Source organism: Arachis stenosperma, chromosome 3 (assembly GCF_014773155.1).
Source record: "Arachis stenosperma cultivar V10309 chromosome 3, arast.V10309.gnm1.PFL2, whole genome shotgun sequence".
In the NCBI taxonomy this organism is placed as follows: domain Eukaryota; kingdom Viridiplantae; phylum Streptophyta; class Magnoliopsida; order Fabales; family Fabaceae; genus Arachis; species Arachis stenosperma.
This window is the reverse complement of record NC_080379.1, coordinates 6,828,002-6,845,597: the sequence shown is the minus strand read 5'-3', so window position 1 is coordinate 6,845,597 and position 17,596 is coordinate 6,828,002. Positions and strand designations below refer to the sequence as shown.

The window sequence follows — 17,596 nt, the reverse complement described above, 5'->3', positions numbered from 1 at the left end:
TTATCAACTATACTAATTTTTTGTTTAATTCATTTATATAATATACATTCTTTCACTTGTAAAGTTCAAAATATTTTAGCAAGTTAAATAAAATAATAGAGAAAGAACATCATTGGAAAATTGAGAATTATCATGTTAATCAAACACTTTAACTAAAATATAGAGTTAATTACCAATTCAGTATCCGAAAGATTTAGCCGCTAACAAAAAGGCCTCTGAAAGATGTTACCAACAAAATAACTCCTGAATTATTTGAAAATACGACAAAAAAACCAATAAATATATTTTATAAGAAAAAAATTTTAATATTTAGCAAATAGCTTATCCATTAGATCTAGATTTTTGTAGCAACATTTGAATGATGATTTTAAAAAATTAAGAACAGAATTTGATCTCTAGATTTCTTCATTTTTCAAATAAATGTGGTTTTATGACAAAAAATTACCAAATTTTAAGGATGAAAAGATCATTTTCTAATAATAATTCCAAAAATTTATATCAAAATTTTATCGCTCAAGTCATTTTCTAAAATATATTTTTAATATCTATTTTTTAATTATGTTTTTAAATCTTTTAGAGACTTATTTATCATTATGATTTTTTAGAGTTTATTTTGTCATTGATGCAAATTTTCAGATACTATTTTAATAATTTACTCTAAAAAAATGTTTGAAACTGGAGAGAAAGGCCCCATGTTATTAAAGGACAAGAGTTAGAAACGCATGAAAAAAAATGTATTAGTATAATTTCCGAGGTGCAGCAAATCATATTCAACCGAGATTTAAACTTTGTAACGACTTTTTTTTCCTAGTATAATCCGAAACATGCATGCTGGCAGTCTAGCACAACTTTAGCAGCAAATAAATAAACTATTTGTTCACACTAATTGATGGCGAGGGTTTCATCAGCCAAGAAGTCACCGCTTGGAAAACCAATTCAATCAAAATATATGTACCTACAAAGTATAGTAATTGGAAATAAAGTACCAATAATGTAAACCTTCAGATAACATACTTTGAACTTTTTCTTTTTAAATTTTTTCGCGTACATCATAAATAGTTATAGTTATAGTTTACAAATTGAGCGAATGTAAGAAACATGAGGAAACCAGTACTTAAGATAATTTCCCACCTCACATCCGAACCCAAAAGAGAAAACTAAGCATTTTGGGAGTTCGGAGCCAAAAAAATCAGCCAACTCCCAAAAATAGGATCCATGAGTTAACATACGCCACTCAATCATTTTTTCACTCAACCAAGATAAATGATAAGCAAACCAAACAAGGGGCAAAATTATATACACAACCATAAATATTTTTTCCCCAATAAAATCGAATATACACAAACAAAAATTACTATTGAACCCTAAATTTACAAAACGGTATTTATGTGTAGAGCTTTAAGCAATGAAGTAGCCATCTGTTTAACCAAAACTTGGCCATCTCTTCGTTCGCCTATTAAGTTTTGAAGTTTCTGGGGCAAATCATTCTCCACGATCAGCTTCTTCGGCTGCGGATGATGCTCATAGACAGCCTGCCGCAACATTTTTTTCATATATTTGGTTTATGGACAATAGATAAAGGAAAAAACAAATGTGCAGGGAAGACCATTTCTTTAAAGTTATTGAATACAAATATTTCAATACACACCATCACCTCGTGACTAAGGCAATGCAGAAAGACGTTGACATAAGTCACGGAAAGAGTGTAAAATACCAAATAGAAATTTTTTGTATGTATAACAAAATTCTTATATGCGTACCTTTATTAGCCTGAGTAAATTAAGGCGAGCAATGGCATCTTGATGATCAAGCCTTGCAATGAGTAATGGTGTTAATCCATTAACAGCCAGCGTGGTATTGATCCTTGCAGATTTTCTGCAACATAATTTTATAATGGCGACTTAATTAACAAAAAAGTGTAGAATAGAAGGAAGGACCAATACTCAGAATGACAAAAAGAACAATGCTCACAAACAAAACAGAAAAAAAAAAAAATTTCTAACATCACAAACTATTTCTGGCAAGAGGGCAGAGTTATTTGTATAGCCTATAGCTTACCCTTGTGAAAATCTAAATATCTTTGGTGTGCCATATAAATTCCTCTCATACAATAACCCACCATATTTCCCATATGCTATTTGGACTAAAAGAAACGGGAAAAGGCAAGATGATAAGCTAAACAACATTGCGGCTTTGGCCCCACCATATCTTATTTTTCCTATATAGCTCTATGCTACAAGGTAGTCAAGCTTCTAGGGCATCGGGCCATTGATATAACTCAGTCCCTACATTTACAAGATCCTAATTCTCTTTCAACCATGCATCAATTGAACTGAAAAGTTGAACACCCTTTCATTTTACATGCTCAACTATAAAATTAAAGGGTGTGAAAAATGATGGTTTAGAAAGAGGACTAACTTGTCAAGCAATTGGAATGTAAAAAACAAATCCTTTCAATAATTGGATCAATAAAAGGCAAAGGATTTAGAATCATGTACGTGATGATTTTCAAGAATGGCTCCAATATGTGTACAAAATGCTGCTCCGGACACGACTGGAAAAACTTCACAAGCTTTTGAACTGCATCCTTTTTTAGTAATGATTGTTCCACCTTCTTACTGTCATTGTCATGGGCTAAGCAAACAGCAATAGAATCTAGTGCTGTCACAGACCAAATTTCATCCTCAAGGAGATTCAAATAGACATCCAAACCACCATGAGCCCTTAACTGCTCCCTTGAATTGCGAGATGCATGAGCCATATCACATAGTAGAGGCAAAGCATATTGTTTCAAGGGAGAATTTGATGTGATGAATTGCATCAAATGGGGAATGATCCCATTTTCAGCTGCCTGCTCTTGTCTCCTTTTATTTATCTTGCATAAGTTAAACAGTGCATTGAGGACCTATAAAAGATAAATGAAATACAACATTTAAGCCAACTTTAGATAGTCACACTAATATAGAATCAAAAGCAATGTAAAGCTGCAAGTCAGTGCAGAGCCGAGAATAACATGCAAGACTTTGAGTACTGTCTGCAAACAATCTTCCTACGATTTATTGAATAGTGAAGCATTTTAGTAGCTGCCATAATCACTGTCAACTTAAACTGAACATAATACAAAAGAAAGAGAGAAAGCATTATACAGAATGATGTAAAGATGTTTTAATCACAACAAATTTTAAATGACAGCAGCAAGAAGATCACCAAGACTCACCTCGTGATGTATTTCTGATACAAGAGACCCTTCTTTGAGTTCAAGATTTGGTATCAAGTATTTTATAGCTTCAGCACGTTGAAGATTTTCTAAGCAATTTGGATCAGTTGACAGATGATTAATACACTTCAGTATCTGGAGAATAAGCCAATACATAAATGGTCAGAACCAATAGGATATAAGCTAAGCTATTAAAGGGTAAGTTTTGGGCCATACCTTTAACAGAATAGGAGGCTCCACCCTGTTAAACATCTGGAAAAGACGACTGAGCAAGCTATGGCTACACATATAAGACTTCACTGTTGTGTCTGCTTGTGCAAACTCAAGCAGAAGGTCTGCCACCTTTTCTAGGTACTCCCGGGCAACATCTGCATTCAATGATGAAACCATGTGGGAAAGTAGCCCAGATGAAGTTGCACTACCTGGTCTAGCATTTAGAACACCTGAACCAGATAATACACCTGATGCAGTCTGGGATACAATCCCAGATGTTGAAGCAGCTCCTTCACTAGCACCTAAAGTCCCTAATTTCTTGGGAGCAACTTTGTGAGACAATCTGGTACCAAAATCAAGATTTCCATTTTCCTTTCCACGTTGAGAAACATCTGCAACACCACACACAAAACATGTGAACATACAATTGATACAGAATCAATTAAATAACAACCAAACCACAGAAAATTTGGAGGTAAAAAGAAGCAGCAGCTAAGGTGATCTGTTTTATCTTTTAAAGTACATATGGTTAAATCAAATTTCAGGAACAATAACACTAGAACTAGGCTCAACATGCTTTTAGATATTCAAAAAGATTGAACAAAAGTACCAATAATATAATATCAGAAATTTTGGTGTAAAGATAATAACTTAATCTATGAGAAAATATGTGACATAGAAGATTCTAAGATGTAAGTAGTCCAATTCTTCAATCAAAACCTAGAATGCAAGAAGCAATCAAAGGCTGGTTGCTGCACAAGAGGTTTTGATCACTTAATCGTGTTGATGTAATCATTTTTTCAAGTAGTTTGAAAGGAAAGGAAAGGAAATAATAAAAAATGAAGAGCAAAAAGCTTACAATGAATGTCTATGATTGAATTAATTGCAATTGGCCTCTTATATCTATTAACATATGTTCATTGAAGGCAGTTGATGGATCCTTCTTACCTGCAAACTCTGCCATCAAAAAGTCTAGTTCACCATTTGCTTTCTTTTCAGAGGCATGTAGCAAAGGAAGTACACTTTCATGTCTTTCTAATCCAGAAAACTGACGCACATACTCAAGCTGGCCAGAGAAGCGTCCAGATGGGGGCTCTTTCTCCAATAAGCTTAGAAGAGGCCGAACTTGCTCTTGCTGTGTCCCTCCAGTTACTGATAACCCATTTGATGCAGTCTCTGATGCTTTAGGAGGTCTATCTGTTGATGTCCTGTTGGCAGAGAAACTGATACGCTGAGGTCTGGATTCAACATCTGCTCGAGAAAAAGAATCCCTTGGTTCAGATGCTGCATTGCTAGATTGAGGCCTATCAACATCCAAGGAGTAAGTAGAATCTGATCTTCGATTATTGGATGTTGAAGCATGGGAAGCTTCCACGTGATGGTCAAGTACTGCACGCCTCACTTTAGGTATATCCTGCTGATCTACTGAAGGGAGCAATGCCTCATTCTGAACAATAAAAGGATGTGTAGGATCTGCCATTCCTGAACGTGGTCGTTGAGATGAACCATCAACCAAAAGTCCACCCCCAACAGACATAGAAGCTAGCCGAGTTGCTTCATTTAAGCTATAAAGGGTATTTATAAGCCTAAGGAGTATTCCATTCTTTGCAGCAATTCGACAGAAGTCATTTCTAGGAGTCGACTGTTGAAGCTTGAATACTTGCCACATGCCATCAATAGCCAGATGAACCATTTCCCTGAGACAAGACAGTTCAAAATAGACACATCTTGAGCATAAGTACTGCATACTGCACTAATGGGAAATATAGCCAAATATTTTCTATAAAAGACACATGCATCATCAAAATAACAATTACAATGTTAAAAGAAATTCTCTTGATCATGGATCCTCCTCCATGGCAAAAAGAGAAAAGATAAAACAAGAATAATTCAAAACATCAGTATAAGAAGCACAGTCTCACTGCTTATCTATTAAGAAACCCTGATTCACACCAAAGAGGACCCAATCCTCTAAATTTAGCAAAAAACAAGATGAAGACGCTGAAAAGTTCTCAAAGGAAATTTATTGAGACAATGTCATTACAAAATGTGTGGATAATGTTAAGTGTCAACCAAGTTTTGGCATTGCATTGTAGATTATAACCTGGAGAAACGTGTGGATAATGTTAAGTGTCAACCAAGTTTTGGCCTTGAATTGTAGATTATAACCTGGAGTAAAATGCGAATAATTGAATATAAACACCATTCACAAACAACTAACCTGTACTTGGCATAATCAGCCTCAAGAAATCCCACCAGTACAGGTATTCCACGACAAGCTATAAACATTTGTAATGTCAAAGAGCTGCATCAAGGGTAAACGATTTATTTAAAAAAAAAGTATGAGAGTATGAAAGAAACCAACTAACAGTAACATAAAAAACTTCAAACCTTGACTGACAAAGCTGCTGCAAAAAATAAGCTGCTTCCATACGAATCTCTCGGGGTCGATCAGGTACTGCAAAGCTCATGACTGCAGGAATCTGCCGTGGGGATTTTGAAAAGAATTAAGAATATAGCTAAACCAAGATATTTAAGGATATCTATTGATACAACCAAGCATCTACGAAGCCTAAGCACAAAATAGACTTAGACTTGTTTCGTTGTTTTGACCTAAATTTATTCAGAATAGTCAGCCTAGAGTAAATATGAAATGCACTCAAATTTCCTTGTTTAGAAATTAGGAGGATGTTTAGAGAATGACTTAGGAGGATCTATCATTTTCCATATATTTATGGGGCTGATTTTAATTTTGCAAAATCCTAATCAACCCAAAATTGTTCAGGGTTCTTAAGAATAGAAAGCAGTTAATGTAGATAACTTAAATCTAAACTCTGAAGAATATTTTACTATTGTTCATAATATATTTCCAAGTCATGGATATATATTTGGGTTAATGAGTTCATCACATTTAGGTGATATGGAGTGTTATTTGAATGTTCAACCTTGAACTGTGGGAGTTTTGTAATACCAGAGTCATGAAAGAAGTCATAACTGAAACATATTCAATCCTTCCATTTTCAGCAATAAAAAACATCATCTTACAAATTAAGTAAGCCATTAATGCAACTGTGACAAACCATAGGTAGTTGATTACCCACAAAAGAAGGATCATATAACATTTGTAAAAGTCATCTGCTAGATTACACATTAGGAATATGCCCTTTTGCATAGAAGTTATTTACTGAATTCTGTGTGACGGCATGACTGAACAGTAATACAATCTTTCAATTTCTCAATTTACCGTGGTTTTGGTTAATTCCTTACAAAAGTTGAACCCATTTTTATTACTGAAGTTTCATAAATATAAGCCTAACTCAACAATAAACACAATATCAAATCAGAAAGATAAGAATGCTCATGCTGGACAGAGAATTAACTAAATGAGCGTGCCAAGTGAGCCAAAATAAACTTGCTAATTTTAATAAGAAATAAGAATGGATAATAAAATAAGAGAAATGGGAAAGAGAGGAGCATAAATGTATATATGACTTACCAATCCAACAAGACATGCATTTTCTTGAAAATCAGTGTTGTCTTTAATTATTTGATTTATAAGTTGAAGCACAGAGCATATGACCTGCAACATCCATTAAAGATAAGATGTCTTCCCACTTACTAAAATGTCAGCCATGCCCGACAACAATGAGTAAAATAAGGTATCATTATGGACAACATACACGTGTTTTAGGAACCTCCAGTAAATCTGCCAGAGGAAGTAAACCATGCTGGGTAACAAAAACAATCTTCTGCTCTGGACGTTGGTGAAATATACCAATAAGTTTCTGGCAAGCAGAGGCAATGACTTCTTCTGATTCCTCTTGCCGTAGTGAACCAACTAATCTGCCAAACTCAACAGCCTACAACATGTAAACAACATCACAAACGCAGTCAAGAATTTGTTAAGCTGATTACAAAAATTTTCCTGCATGGAAGCAGTTTATTGGAAACAATTAAAAAGAATGGATGTCAACCGAATTGCACATATCAGCTTATTCCCTCTCACTAGTTTCTTGCCATCTCTAATCCTCTTCCACTCCTTGGACCAGAGAAGGCATATATGTAAGCAATGCACTCAAATAAAATAAAACAAATAAATTTCATGTCTCACTTGACAACCCTGAATTAAATGCTTCACCATGGTGTATGCCCCGCAAAATGAAAATGAAAATGAAAAGGGAACCAAATAACAAATTCAAGAAATTTCTATTGTGCATAATATGTAATACATACTTTATAAATACATAAGCAAATTTTGAAGAACAGTTTCAGCTTTGCATTTTGTAAAGGTATGCTCACATCAAATAACATACAATAAGTAAATAACATTCGTGAACATCACATAAAGTTGAATAAGAAAGTGAATACATGAGATGCTAGAACTGAGTATAACAGAACATAGTATGTTAGGGAGGTTGATATTATTCAGAGGAGAGGTACATCAGAATAAAAAAAAAAAATCACAACTGCAGATTCAAAAGAGACTTGGTACCTGCAATGGAAAAAGATTCTCTCCAGGAAGCTTCTCATCGAAGACCTGATTTATTTGGGAAAAAAAAAAAGTCAAAAGGGATAGAAACATAGATTTCAAATAAAGAGCTACTGTAGACTGGTAACATACCAAACCATCAATGTCAATCACATCATCTTTTAGAACACCTATCATTACTCGGTGTAAAAGGTTCCCACCATTGTTTGCCTGTCCAATTTCACTCTCCTTCTCCCATTGTTTTCGGGCAATGGTGGCCCTCAACTCCTTGGCCAGATCATTTTTCCCACCATCATTCATGGATGCATTGCCTTTAGCCATATGTGAAGTGGATGTAGATGTGGAAGCCTCAGCAGCAGCATCGCCAGGTTGTTTGTCTTGAAATAAATCGTCTAAGTATGCATCTCCTGGAGGGTCACTAAATCTACTCAGCTCATGTCCTTCCCCTTGGGCTGGTACCTTCATTGCCTTCAAATAGCAATCAGACAAATCCATTAGTTTCATCATTCAAAGAATGAGGAAGTATTTTATTGATGAACTACAGCATCATAACTAAGACAGAAGACTTTAGGAAAGGGACGTGTCCATATTCTAAATGGATTTACTGATAAGATACCTTTTCATTAGAGTACTGGTCATCTTAACCTAAAATACGGCTTCTTTCTTTCTGTAATATGTGTGTAGTAAAAGAAAAGAAAAAGAATACTAGAAATCTGTTTGAAGAGAGAAATCATTTCGGACAGAAAGCAAATAAATGCTCAAGGGATATTTCAATCAGCAAGCAGAAACATGGATGCATTACCACCAGGGCACCATTATCATGACCTCTTGTTCCAAAAGCAAATGATTTATTGCCATTATTATTGGTACTGTCTTTTCCTCCAAGCTTATTAGCCATCCCTCTTGATTTTGGAGATTTGACTTCTCCATTCACCCCAACTGCATGTAGGTCTTTAGCATTAGAATTTCCATGATCATCGGTTGGCCCAGAACCATCTACTTCTCCATTAGATGAGAGTTTGCTAGAACCAGTTTGTAGAAGCGATGTCTCGGGAATGGCTAAGGTAAGAACTTGATCTGATGGAACATCATCAGCCTTCTCTGTTCTCTCGTTGAGAAAGTTAGAATCTGAAGCATTGTCTTCGTGAGATTTGCTGCCATCAGCAGTCACAGTTGAAAACTCTTTTGGAGGATCCTAAAAGAATCAAATTGAAATTAAGACATAATAACAAATTAAAAATACAGTATCCAAAAAAAAAAAACAATATAATTGCTCAAAATATGCAGATTCCTGGTTTAATGTGTTAGATTATATTCTTAAAAGTACTAGCACCAGAAGAAATGACAATGAAAGGAGATTCCCATAGCTTCAATTCAACACTGACCTCTTTCTCCGCTGAAGATCTTTCACCAGCACCCTTGTGATCAACAGAAGAAACTTGTGCACCTGCAGAATCATCTTCCTCTATATTTCTGTAGAGGTAGCACCATTACTCAAATTAAAAAGCTATAAAATTCTGGAGCTACAAGTAAACAACAATAAATGATTCAAACAACAGTCTAACTGTAAATGCATCCAAGAACTATAAACATACTCATTTCACAAAGTAGAAAAAATGTATCTTCAAAGTGTTATACAAAAATGCATAGACAAACACTTTCAAAATAGAAAATGTATTCCATATTAGATGATTCTTATTCTCAAATAATTAGAAGACGAATTAAAAGTAAGAAGCTAAGCAATGAGGACAATTAATTCAGAAAACAACAGTGTGATTTCATTAAGTCAAGTTGTCTGCTGTAGTATACGGAGGAGGATTGTGTATATTACTTGAAAAATTGAAAAAAAAATTATGAAAGTAACAACCACTTGGTGCCTTGTAAAATATCAATATCTGACGCACAAGATTCAAGCTACATGCTAATTGTCAATATTAGACAAACTATACCAGAAATGATAACAAACAGAAACATGTCAGCTCCTTCAAATCTTATGAATTCTTCTATCAAAATAAAAATTTCATAAAGATTTGATTTGTTGAGCTAATTGGTCAGTATCTTGGAACATCATTAAGGAAAGACCATATTTTGAAATTGTTGATACAATCTTTTTTTCATTTTCTTTAATTTTGAAAGAAAGAATATTAGAAAAGACAAAGTAAGAAGTACAATAACAGGAGTAAAGACCATTTTGTGACATTTAAATGTCAATTCAACCAAAATGGATGTCACCCAATATCAAGCATCAGAATAATGAGAATAAAAATAAAGTGATAACTGGATCACAAAGTATTCGTATTTAGAAGGATACACTTGACCAAAAATAACATAATTGGACAGTAATATATCATGCTATCAAACCTCAATGTTCCACTATGACGGAGTGAAGACTGCAGGACACGTCTACAGTTTTGAATCCAAGGGTGAGACAGCAGTGTTTTAGCATCAGGCCTTTGTCTAGCATCCTGTCATGTGCAACAGAACACCAGGACATGAACAATGAGCAAAAGGGCCGAAAGGAATACTCAAAGGGAAGTCACATGCAGCCGGCATAGCATCTATGTTAATACATTGTATGCATTCCAACCAATAAGTTAAGATTTGCTTTACCTTCTTAAAGCATTGATGCAGAAAATCGGTAATGTCAGGTGACAAGCTATCAGGAATTGGAGGATGCTCATCCTGAGAGAAAAGTCAAGGGATTAAGAAAAAGTTTCTTTTCACTACACGAAATATAGATCAAATAAATTTTTTCATGGGCCTTTTGAGAGCTCCAATAACACTAAATCTTAAACCCGAAACTCTAACCACACATTGGTTACACATGAAAGTTTGATGCCTTTATTTATCCAAATGTAAATAAAAGAAGGTCCTAGGAACCTTGAAGAAAGAGTAACTAATTACACATATACAAACCTGGACAATACGAAAAAGAGCTGGCATAGGCTGCAAATCATAATACGGAGGTACACATGTAAGAAGTTCAATAACTGTACACCCAACACTCCAAATGTCAGAAGCAGCACAAACCCCAGACATTTCTATAACCTGAAAAATTAAAATGAACATTATCCATGAGTGTCCTTAAATAAGGCTAATACATTATATTAGAAGCCACTGCTATAATCCACAATCCTTTTTGTTAGGTGGACTAACATTAGATATTTAACCATTAGTGGCCTCTATCTAACAGCTTAAACTTTTATGATAAGTGATTTGATGACATGACATTAGAGCTGCTATGACCAAAAGAGCCCTTGTTGCCCCATTCTTCTAAATAAAGAAACAATCAGCATAAAATAAACATATGAATAATTCACAGCTTTCACGCTTCAAGTCCAAAAAAGGCTCGTGTGTGAGGGGCCACATTAGATATATAACTATTCATGTGTCTTTGCCTAACATCTTAAATTTTAAGATAAGTGGGTTTTATTACAACTAAAGTGCCATCTTGGTGCTCATCCCAACAAATATACCATTTTTATATTATGAAAGATACAACATAATAATGAGAGAAGAGACAGAAAACAAGGGGAAGATGAGACGTTCCTGAGAAAGAAACAAAATAAACAGCATGCCAAAAGCTGTTATAGATTATTCAAATAAAGTAATGATTAAAAGCTCTAAACAAATGATTAGTGCTCAGAGCTAATACCTCTGGGGCCATCCAGTATGGTGTTCCAACAACTGAATGTGTATTGACATCAGCCTCTGTTAATTTTGTCGCAACACCAAAATCAGCAAGCTTGACAAGACCCTGAAGAAAGCAAGAGTTATAATTGGTGAGAATTAATTGAACTAGATTCAATGACAAGAAAATTAATAAAACTCGTAACTAGATCATGAGACACTAACCAAGCAAAGTACAAGTTACTAAATGCAGAATAGCTAGTACCTAGTAGTTCATAATAATGCTAAAAACAAGCTAGCAAGACTGGGAACCCCTTCTCTTGTCTTCTGATTTCCAAATGCGGGCAAAAAAGTTAAGTTTTGACTCACTCCTTACAAAATACAGTTAATTGCCATTAACTTAAACATAAAGGGGGAAAATCAACATAGACCAAATTAAGCACAGAAGCAACAAGGGGGGAAAACTCCGAAAAGCAAAAAGATATGGTGAATCATAGAGGGAAGGGGGAAAAAGGGTAAAAATGCAAAATACATTTTTTTTTTCCGAACAAAGACGAAAATATAACAACTACAGTTATCCCACCTAATAAGATTCTACCATCTCTCTACTACTGAGCTATCCAAACTCTATCTATAATGCATTTACTCCTGCTGCTTCTATCCGTCCTAATGTGTCCACTCACCTGTCTCAACATCCTAATCCTTTAGTTATTTTCTTGTTGGCTTTTTTACCATCCAACATTCAATCCCATAGAACATTTTTTATATTTTGCAGTTGATGCTTGTACACCAGGCTGCCCTTTTTTTAGTTGTACAATAAATTTCTCCTCAACCTTTAGTGGTATTTCTTTGTCGCATAGAATGAATGCCCATAGGCTACTGCTCTTACCACTAAAACCACACATCAGTACCCACCATGGCCAAATATTGATTTTAGATAGATTAATATGAATACACAGTAAAGCACCAACATGTTGATTCAATCAATTAACTCCAACTGAGGAGGGAATATATGACACAAAACTCACTTGTATATAGATAATAACCTGAATAACAATGCATACACACCAGCAAAAGAATTGCCTAAACACAAAGCCCTAGCACATAATGTGAGCTAGAAAAATAGAAGACTTGCCTCTTTAGTTGTCAATATGTTTGCACCCTTGATATCTCGATGAATAACACCTTGTTCATGTAGATAAACCAAGCCTTCCAACACCTAGCTCAACATATAATACATTTAACATAAAATCTTATAGCCAAATCCTTGGAAGATCGCAATGAAAAAGTCATAAGTACCCCCAAACCTGGGCAATATAAACAGCAACCAGTGATTCTGGAAAAGGACCAAATTTATTTGGCTTGATTATATTTGCAAGTGAACCATTCTCCACATACCTATTAAGTCACAAAGAACACATAGCAAAATCATGACTCCTCTAAAGTACCATTAAATTATGCTACAATGAGATTTATTTACATTGTAACACAGATTTGAGGTCACTTACTCAAGAATTATGTGCAGGTGACTCTTCGTCTTTAAGGATCCAAGATACTTTACAATGTTTTTGTGGTTCAAATTCTGTATCAGATTACTAGCAGTTAACATGATAGGTAGTGTGATTTTGAGAGTTTAAACAAAAAACATTACAGGAAAGTAGACATGTAAAGAACACATATTAAAAAAACAAAAGTGGGAAGAGAGAAAAAGAAGGGGGGGGGGGGGGATACATTGTAGCATAGTAACACATTGCAGCACAGATACAATATTAAGAAACAGTACCTTCAACAAATCAATCTCTTGCTGGAAAATCAAAGCATCCATCAAATCGGACGAAAGCAACAGCCAAAGCAGCACCCAAATTAGTAATGTAGATAATAGATGAGGAAAGAAAAGCAATATAAAGAGCTAAAAAGACATTGAGAGCTTCAGAAAGATTGAATTGATTTTTCTAGTTGCTTTATCTATCATACAATATATGTTGCCAAATTATGAATATGTGAAGAAGTTCTGCTCCAAAAAGAACTAGCCTAAGCAATAGATCAGTTTCTCTTGAGTATGTTTGTTGGTTTTAGGACTAGGAGAGAGGTTAACTCCTTGTGGCATTATGCAATATATGCCAGTAGTCTCTTCAATGACAGATTGTCAAACACGATATTTTTATGGAAAATGATTATATATTTGGCATCCTAAACCTCATGATTCATTTAGAGGACTTCCCCCTCATAGATAGCTCTTCTTTTGATTGTTTTGTGCTCTTGTATGGAGGATCTCTTATCCTCCATTTCCTTGTTTATTCTTCTCTCCATCTTAATGAAATTCTTCTTTTATCCAAACCTTTTTTGAAAAAAAGGTGAAAGACCTAGCCTAAGCAAGGACCATATCAGTTGAATGACATATGGACACATGACATATGGACACAATATCAAGCCACCATGAGAGCCTCAGATGTCCATCTCAACCTCAATTGGGTCTGTTGAGACATAACAGACTAACTTTCTGCTTTATAATCAACAGTTAACACAATAATTCAATCTAAGGAAAAATTAAAAGAGGGATGATATGAAGACATTTTATACCATGATGATGTTGAGATCCTCCTGTGCAATATTCTCCAAAGAGACTTGTTTAATTGCAACAAAGTCTCCATTCTCCAGGTCCAAACCTTTGTAAACTCGACCATAAGCTCCTTTCCCAATCTCATCTCCCAGCATCTGCTCCAAGTTTCACAAGCAAAAATAAATAAAAAAACAAGAATAAAAGAATTGGCCAATGAAAAAAATCAAAGCAGTTTAATATACCAATCCAACAGCAGTTTCAAAATAGAGACAAAACCATATAATAAAAAATCCATGAATTACAGAATATAACATTTCAACTTTCAAGTGCATTCTCTGCCACGTGTGTACTGCAAACGCTGGATGATTTAACAAAGATGAAGGAACAACCAGAAGCAGCATCAAACAATGTAACACAGTCCCTTTAGAAAACATTTATTAACTGCTACCATCCAATCATCATCAGCAGCAGTAGCATCCCTCACCACTAGATCATGTTATTAGCAATATGACCTCATTGCAACCATAGTCACATCAACAACAGTACTCTTATTTGGCTGCCTAACACCAGTTCCACATTACCCCAGCACCCTAAGTCTAACATTACCACCACTACAGCTCAAAGCTGCTACAGCCTACCAGCTACCCTACCATCAGCTTCATCTCCTTTTTTTAAGGTGGTGGTATTGCTACCGTAAGCTTATGATTACTAATGTTACAATTCACACAGTCACCGTAATTTCAACAGTTCCCATATACTACTATCCTCCACATTATGTGCCATATCGTACTACTAAAGTAAAAACCACCACCAGGCTTTCAAATTTCATTCAGAAACATCTCTTATTCCACAATGAACACAACACTAAACCCTTCACTAATTCAATTTCAGCTATATGCTTTCTAAAACAAGAAATTCACGTCTTCACCCCCCAGAAAATGGGTAAAAAATCTTAAATTTAAGCAGCATTCTTTTGGCAATTGGCGAAAACAGAGAACAGAAAAGGCTGAAATCGTACGGAGAATCGAAAGTGAATTTGTGAAAGGAGAGAAAATGGCGTACATATTTGTTGTCGAGAGTCTTGGATTTAGTGAATGCCGTCGACGCCGTTTGGCGCGACATGTCTCCGGTGGGAAAGCGCAGCAAAAGCTACGATAGGAGACACGCGGAGGGAGAAAGAGAAAACAAAGAAACCCTAGAAATAGAGAAGAACGAGCCGGAGGAGGCCCATTGCGGAATTGGCTGATTCCGGCGGCGGCGTAACGGGGGCTCCGATCGGATGAAATTTGGGGAAATAATAATGGGAATATCTATGAAAACAAACTAACAAAGTGAAAAATAAATAAACAAAGAAGAGAAGAGAGAAGAGAGAGAGAGTGTGTTGCTGTCAGGAGTGGTCAAAATGGAATGTCCTGTGTGTCTAGCTTGCTTTCTTTCTTTCTTTCTTTCTTTCTTTCTCTCTCTCTCTCTCTCTCAATCTATAGACATTGGTATATAGCTGGCATCTTACTGGGTTTCATACTTTCATTTTCTCTTTTTCTTTTCCTCCCTTCTTTATATCCATTATAAAGTATAGTATAATAATAATATACAGTTAAAAAATGTGTCCAAAATAATCACAATAATTTTGTATGCATTAAATGTGTCATTTTTTTTTAAATATGCATCGTTTTTTTATAATTTATTTAATTTTACTAAATAAAACTTAAAAATTGTTATAAGAAAAAAAAAATTATTAGATTTTAATAAATACAAAATAGAAAACATGTTTTAATATATAATATTTTAAACAATAAATATTATTTTTTAAAAATAAATACATATAAATACAGAAAAATATAAATGAACTTTTATACATTAAAGATCGATTATTATATAATAAAATTTTTATAATATTTAAAATTTATATTAAAATAATATTTTAAATTATAATATAAAAATATAAAATATTTAAATTTAATTTTATATTATCTAAAAAGATTAAATTATTTTATTAAAAAAATTTTAACTAACTATTTTTGTTAAAAACAATATTATAATATATAATTTTTTATCAAAATATTTATAAAAATTTATTTAAAATATTATATATAATACATTGAAATATTGAGTTTTTATTTTTTTTCAATTTATTTTAGAAAAACAGTATTTTCATAAATGATTACGTCACTTTTTAATGATAAAAAGTTATATTATATAATAATATTTTTAATAAAATTAATTACTTAATAAATTTTTATTAAAATAATTTAATTATTTGTCAAATAATATAAAATAAAATTAATTATTTTATATTTTTATATCATAATTTAAAATACTATTTTAATATCAATTTCTAATATTATAGAAATTTTAGTGCATAAATAATTTATATTTTTGTGCATCTATATGTTATTTATTTATTTATTTAAAAATAATAAATTATATATATTAATATATTAAAAGATGAATAATACTACAATTTAAGTCTTTTTGTTAATCAAATTCAATTAAATTAGTCTAACACAACAAAAATTAGTTATGGTTAATATTATTCCAAATTTTATTGTTTAATTTACTTCATAAAAAGACTTGGATATATAATATTATTTTTAAATTACTTATTGATGTATTAATGTATTATTAACAATTCATCAATTCTCTTCTTTTAAGACCACGTTTAATTTTTATTTAATAAAATTCAATAGTTTATAAAAAACAGATTCAATGTTCACAAAGTTATTATGCTTATTTTGGATATACTCGAGGTACAATATTATTTTAATTTTAAATATACTAATTAAGTATTAATTTTATATTTAAAATATTATATTTTATTTCCAATATTTTATTTTCTTCTTTTTTCATTTTGTCTAAATTATTTTTTTTAATATCATTTTTTATTATTATCTTTTTTATTTATTTATCACTCTTAAATCATTACAAATTTACAATCACCACTATTACTACTACAACTATAATATTTTTATTAATTAAAAGAAAATATTAATGATAATAATAATAGAAGGGAATAAATTAATTTTGACAAAACAAATTGAATAAAATAAAATATTTAAGATAAAAATATAACACATTAAATGCTAAAAACAGAATTAAGAGTTAGTTCAAATATTAGGATTAAAATAATACTTTATACTATAATATAGTGTATATAGTATACCTTGAAAATATTTTGAATACCCTATTTCAAAAGGATTTTGCTAACATTAAAAAAAAAAACAAAAAAACAAAAAACAAAACAAACAACTACCATCCTCCACGGATAAATTTTCCGGCCACCAAAATTTCAGACTAATATGAGAAATTATCAAGCATAACAAGGTCTAATATGTCTCTTTTTATGGATTAATCTGAAAAAAAAAATATTTTTAATTGTTTTCTTAATTATTAAATAAAAAATGTTTGTTTTTATATTTTAAAAAATATATATTTAAAATTTTATTTATTTAAATATTAGGAAAATACATTAAAACTTCCGATCAATATT

General features: G+C 32.8%; 1 protein-coding gene across 1 annotated transcript; it reads right to left on the bottom strand.

Moving 5' to 3' along the window:
- Positions 1-1,000: 1,000 nt before the first annotated feature.
- LOC130967964 (MAP3K epsilon protein kinase 1-like) lies at positions 1,001-15,613 on the bottom strand. The gene is made up of 24 exons (XM_057893026.1): positions 15,172-15,613; positions 14,130-14,264; positions 13,333-13,353; positions 13,058-13,131; positions 12,857-12,947; positions 12,685-12,768; positions 11,575-11,676; positions 10,836-10,967; positions 10,530-10,601; positions 10,281-10,384; positions 9,305-9,392; positions 8,722-9,114; positions 8,052-8,387; positions 7,923-7,967; positions 7,111-7,290; positions 6,927-7,010; positions 5,822-5,913; positions 5,652-5,735; positions 4,379-5,127; positions 3,434-3,822; positions 3,218-3,352; positions 2,499-2,905; positions 1,761-1,875; positions 1,001-1,532 (listed from the first exon to the last, which is right to left on the bottom strand). Exons 1-24 carry the CDS (start codon positions 15,229-15,231, stop codon positions 1,371-1,373), a joined length of 4,134 nt encoding a protein of 1,377 aa, XP_057749009.1. The 5' UTR covers positions 15,232-15,613; the 3' UTR covers positions 1,001-1,370.
- Between the last annotated feature and the right edge of the window lie 1,983 nt (positions 15,614-17,596).

Excerpts from the sequence above, each read along its gene's own strand:
- LOC130967964 (XM_057893026.1), bottom strand. The coding sequence starts at position 15,231 with ATGTCGCGCCAAACGGCGTCGACGGCATTCACTAAATCCAAGACTCTC. Across the intron at positions 13,354-14,129 it reads AGGATCTCAACATCATCATG|CAAGAGATTGATTTGTTGAA; the intron begins GTATAAAATGTC and ends TTGATTTTCCAG. Across the intron at positions 10,968-11,574 it reads CATACTGGATGGCCCCAGAG|GTTATAGAAATGTCTGGGGT; the intron begins GTATTAGCTCTG and ends TTAATTTTTCAG.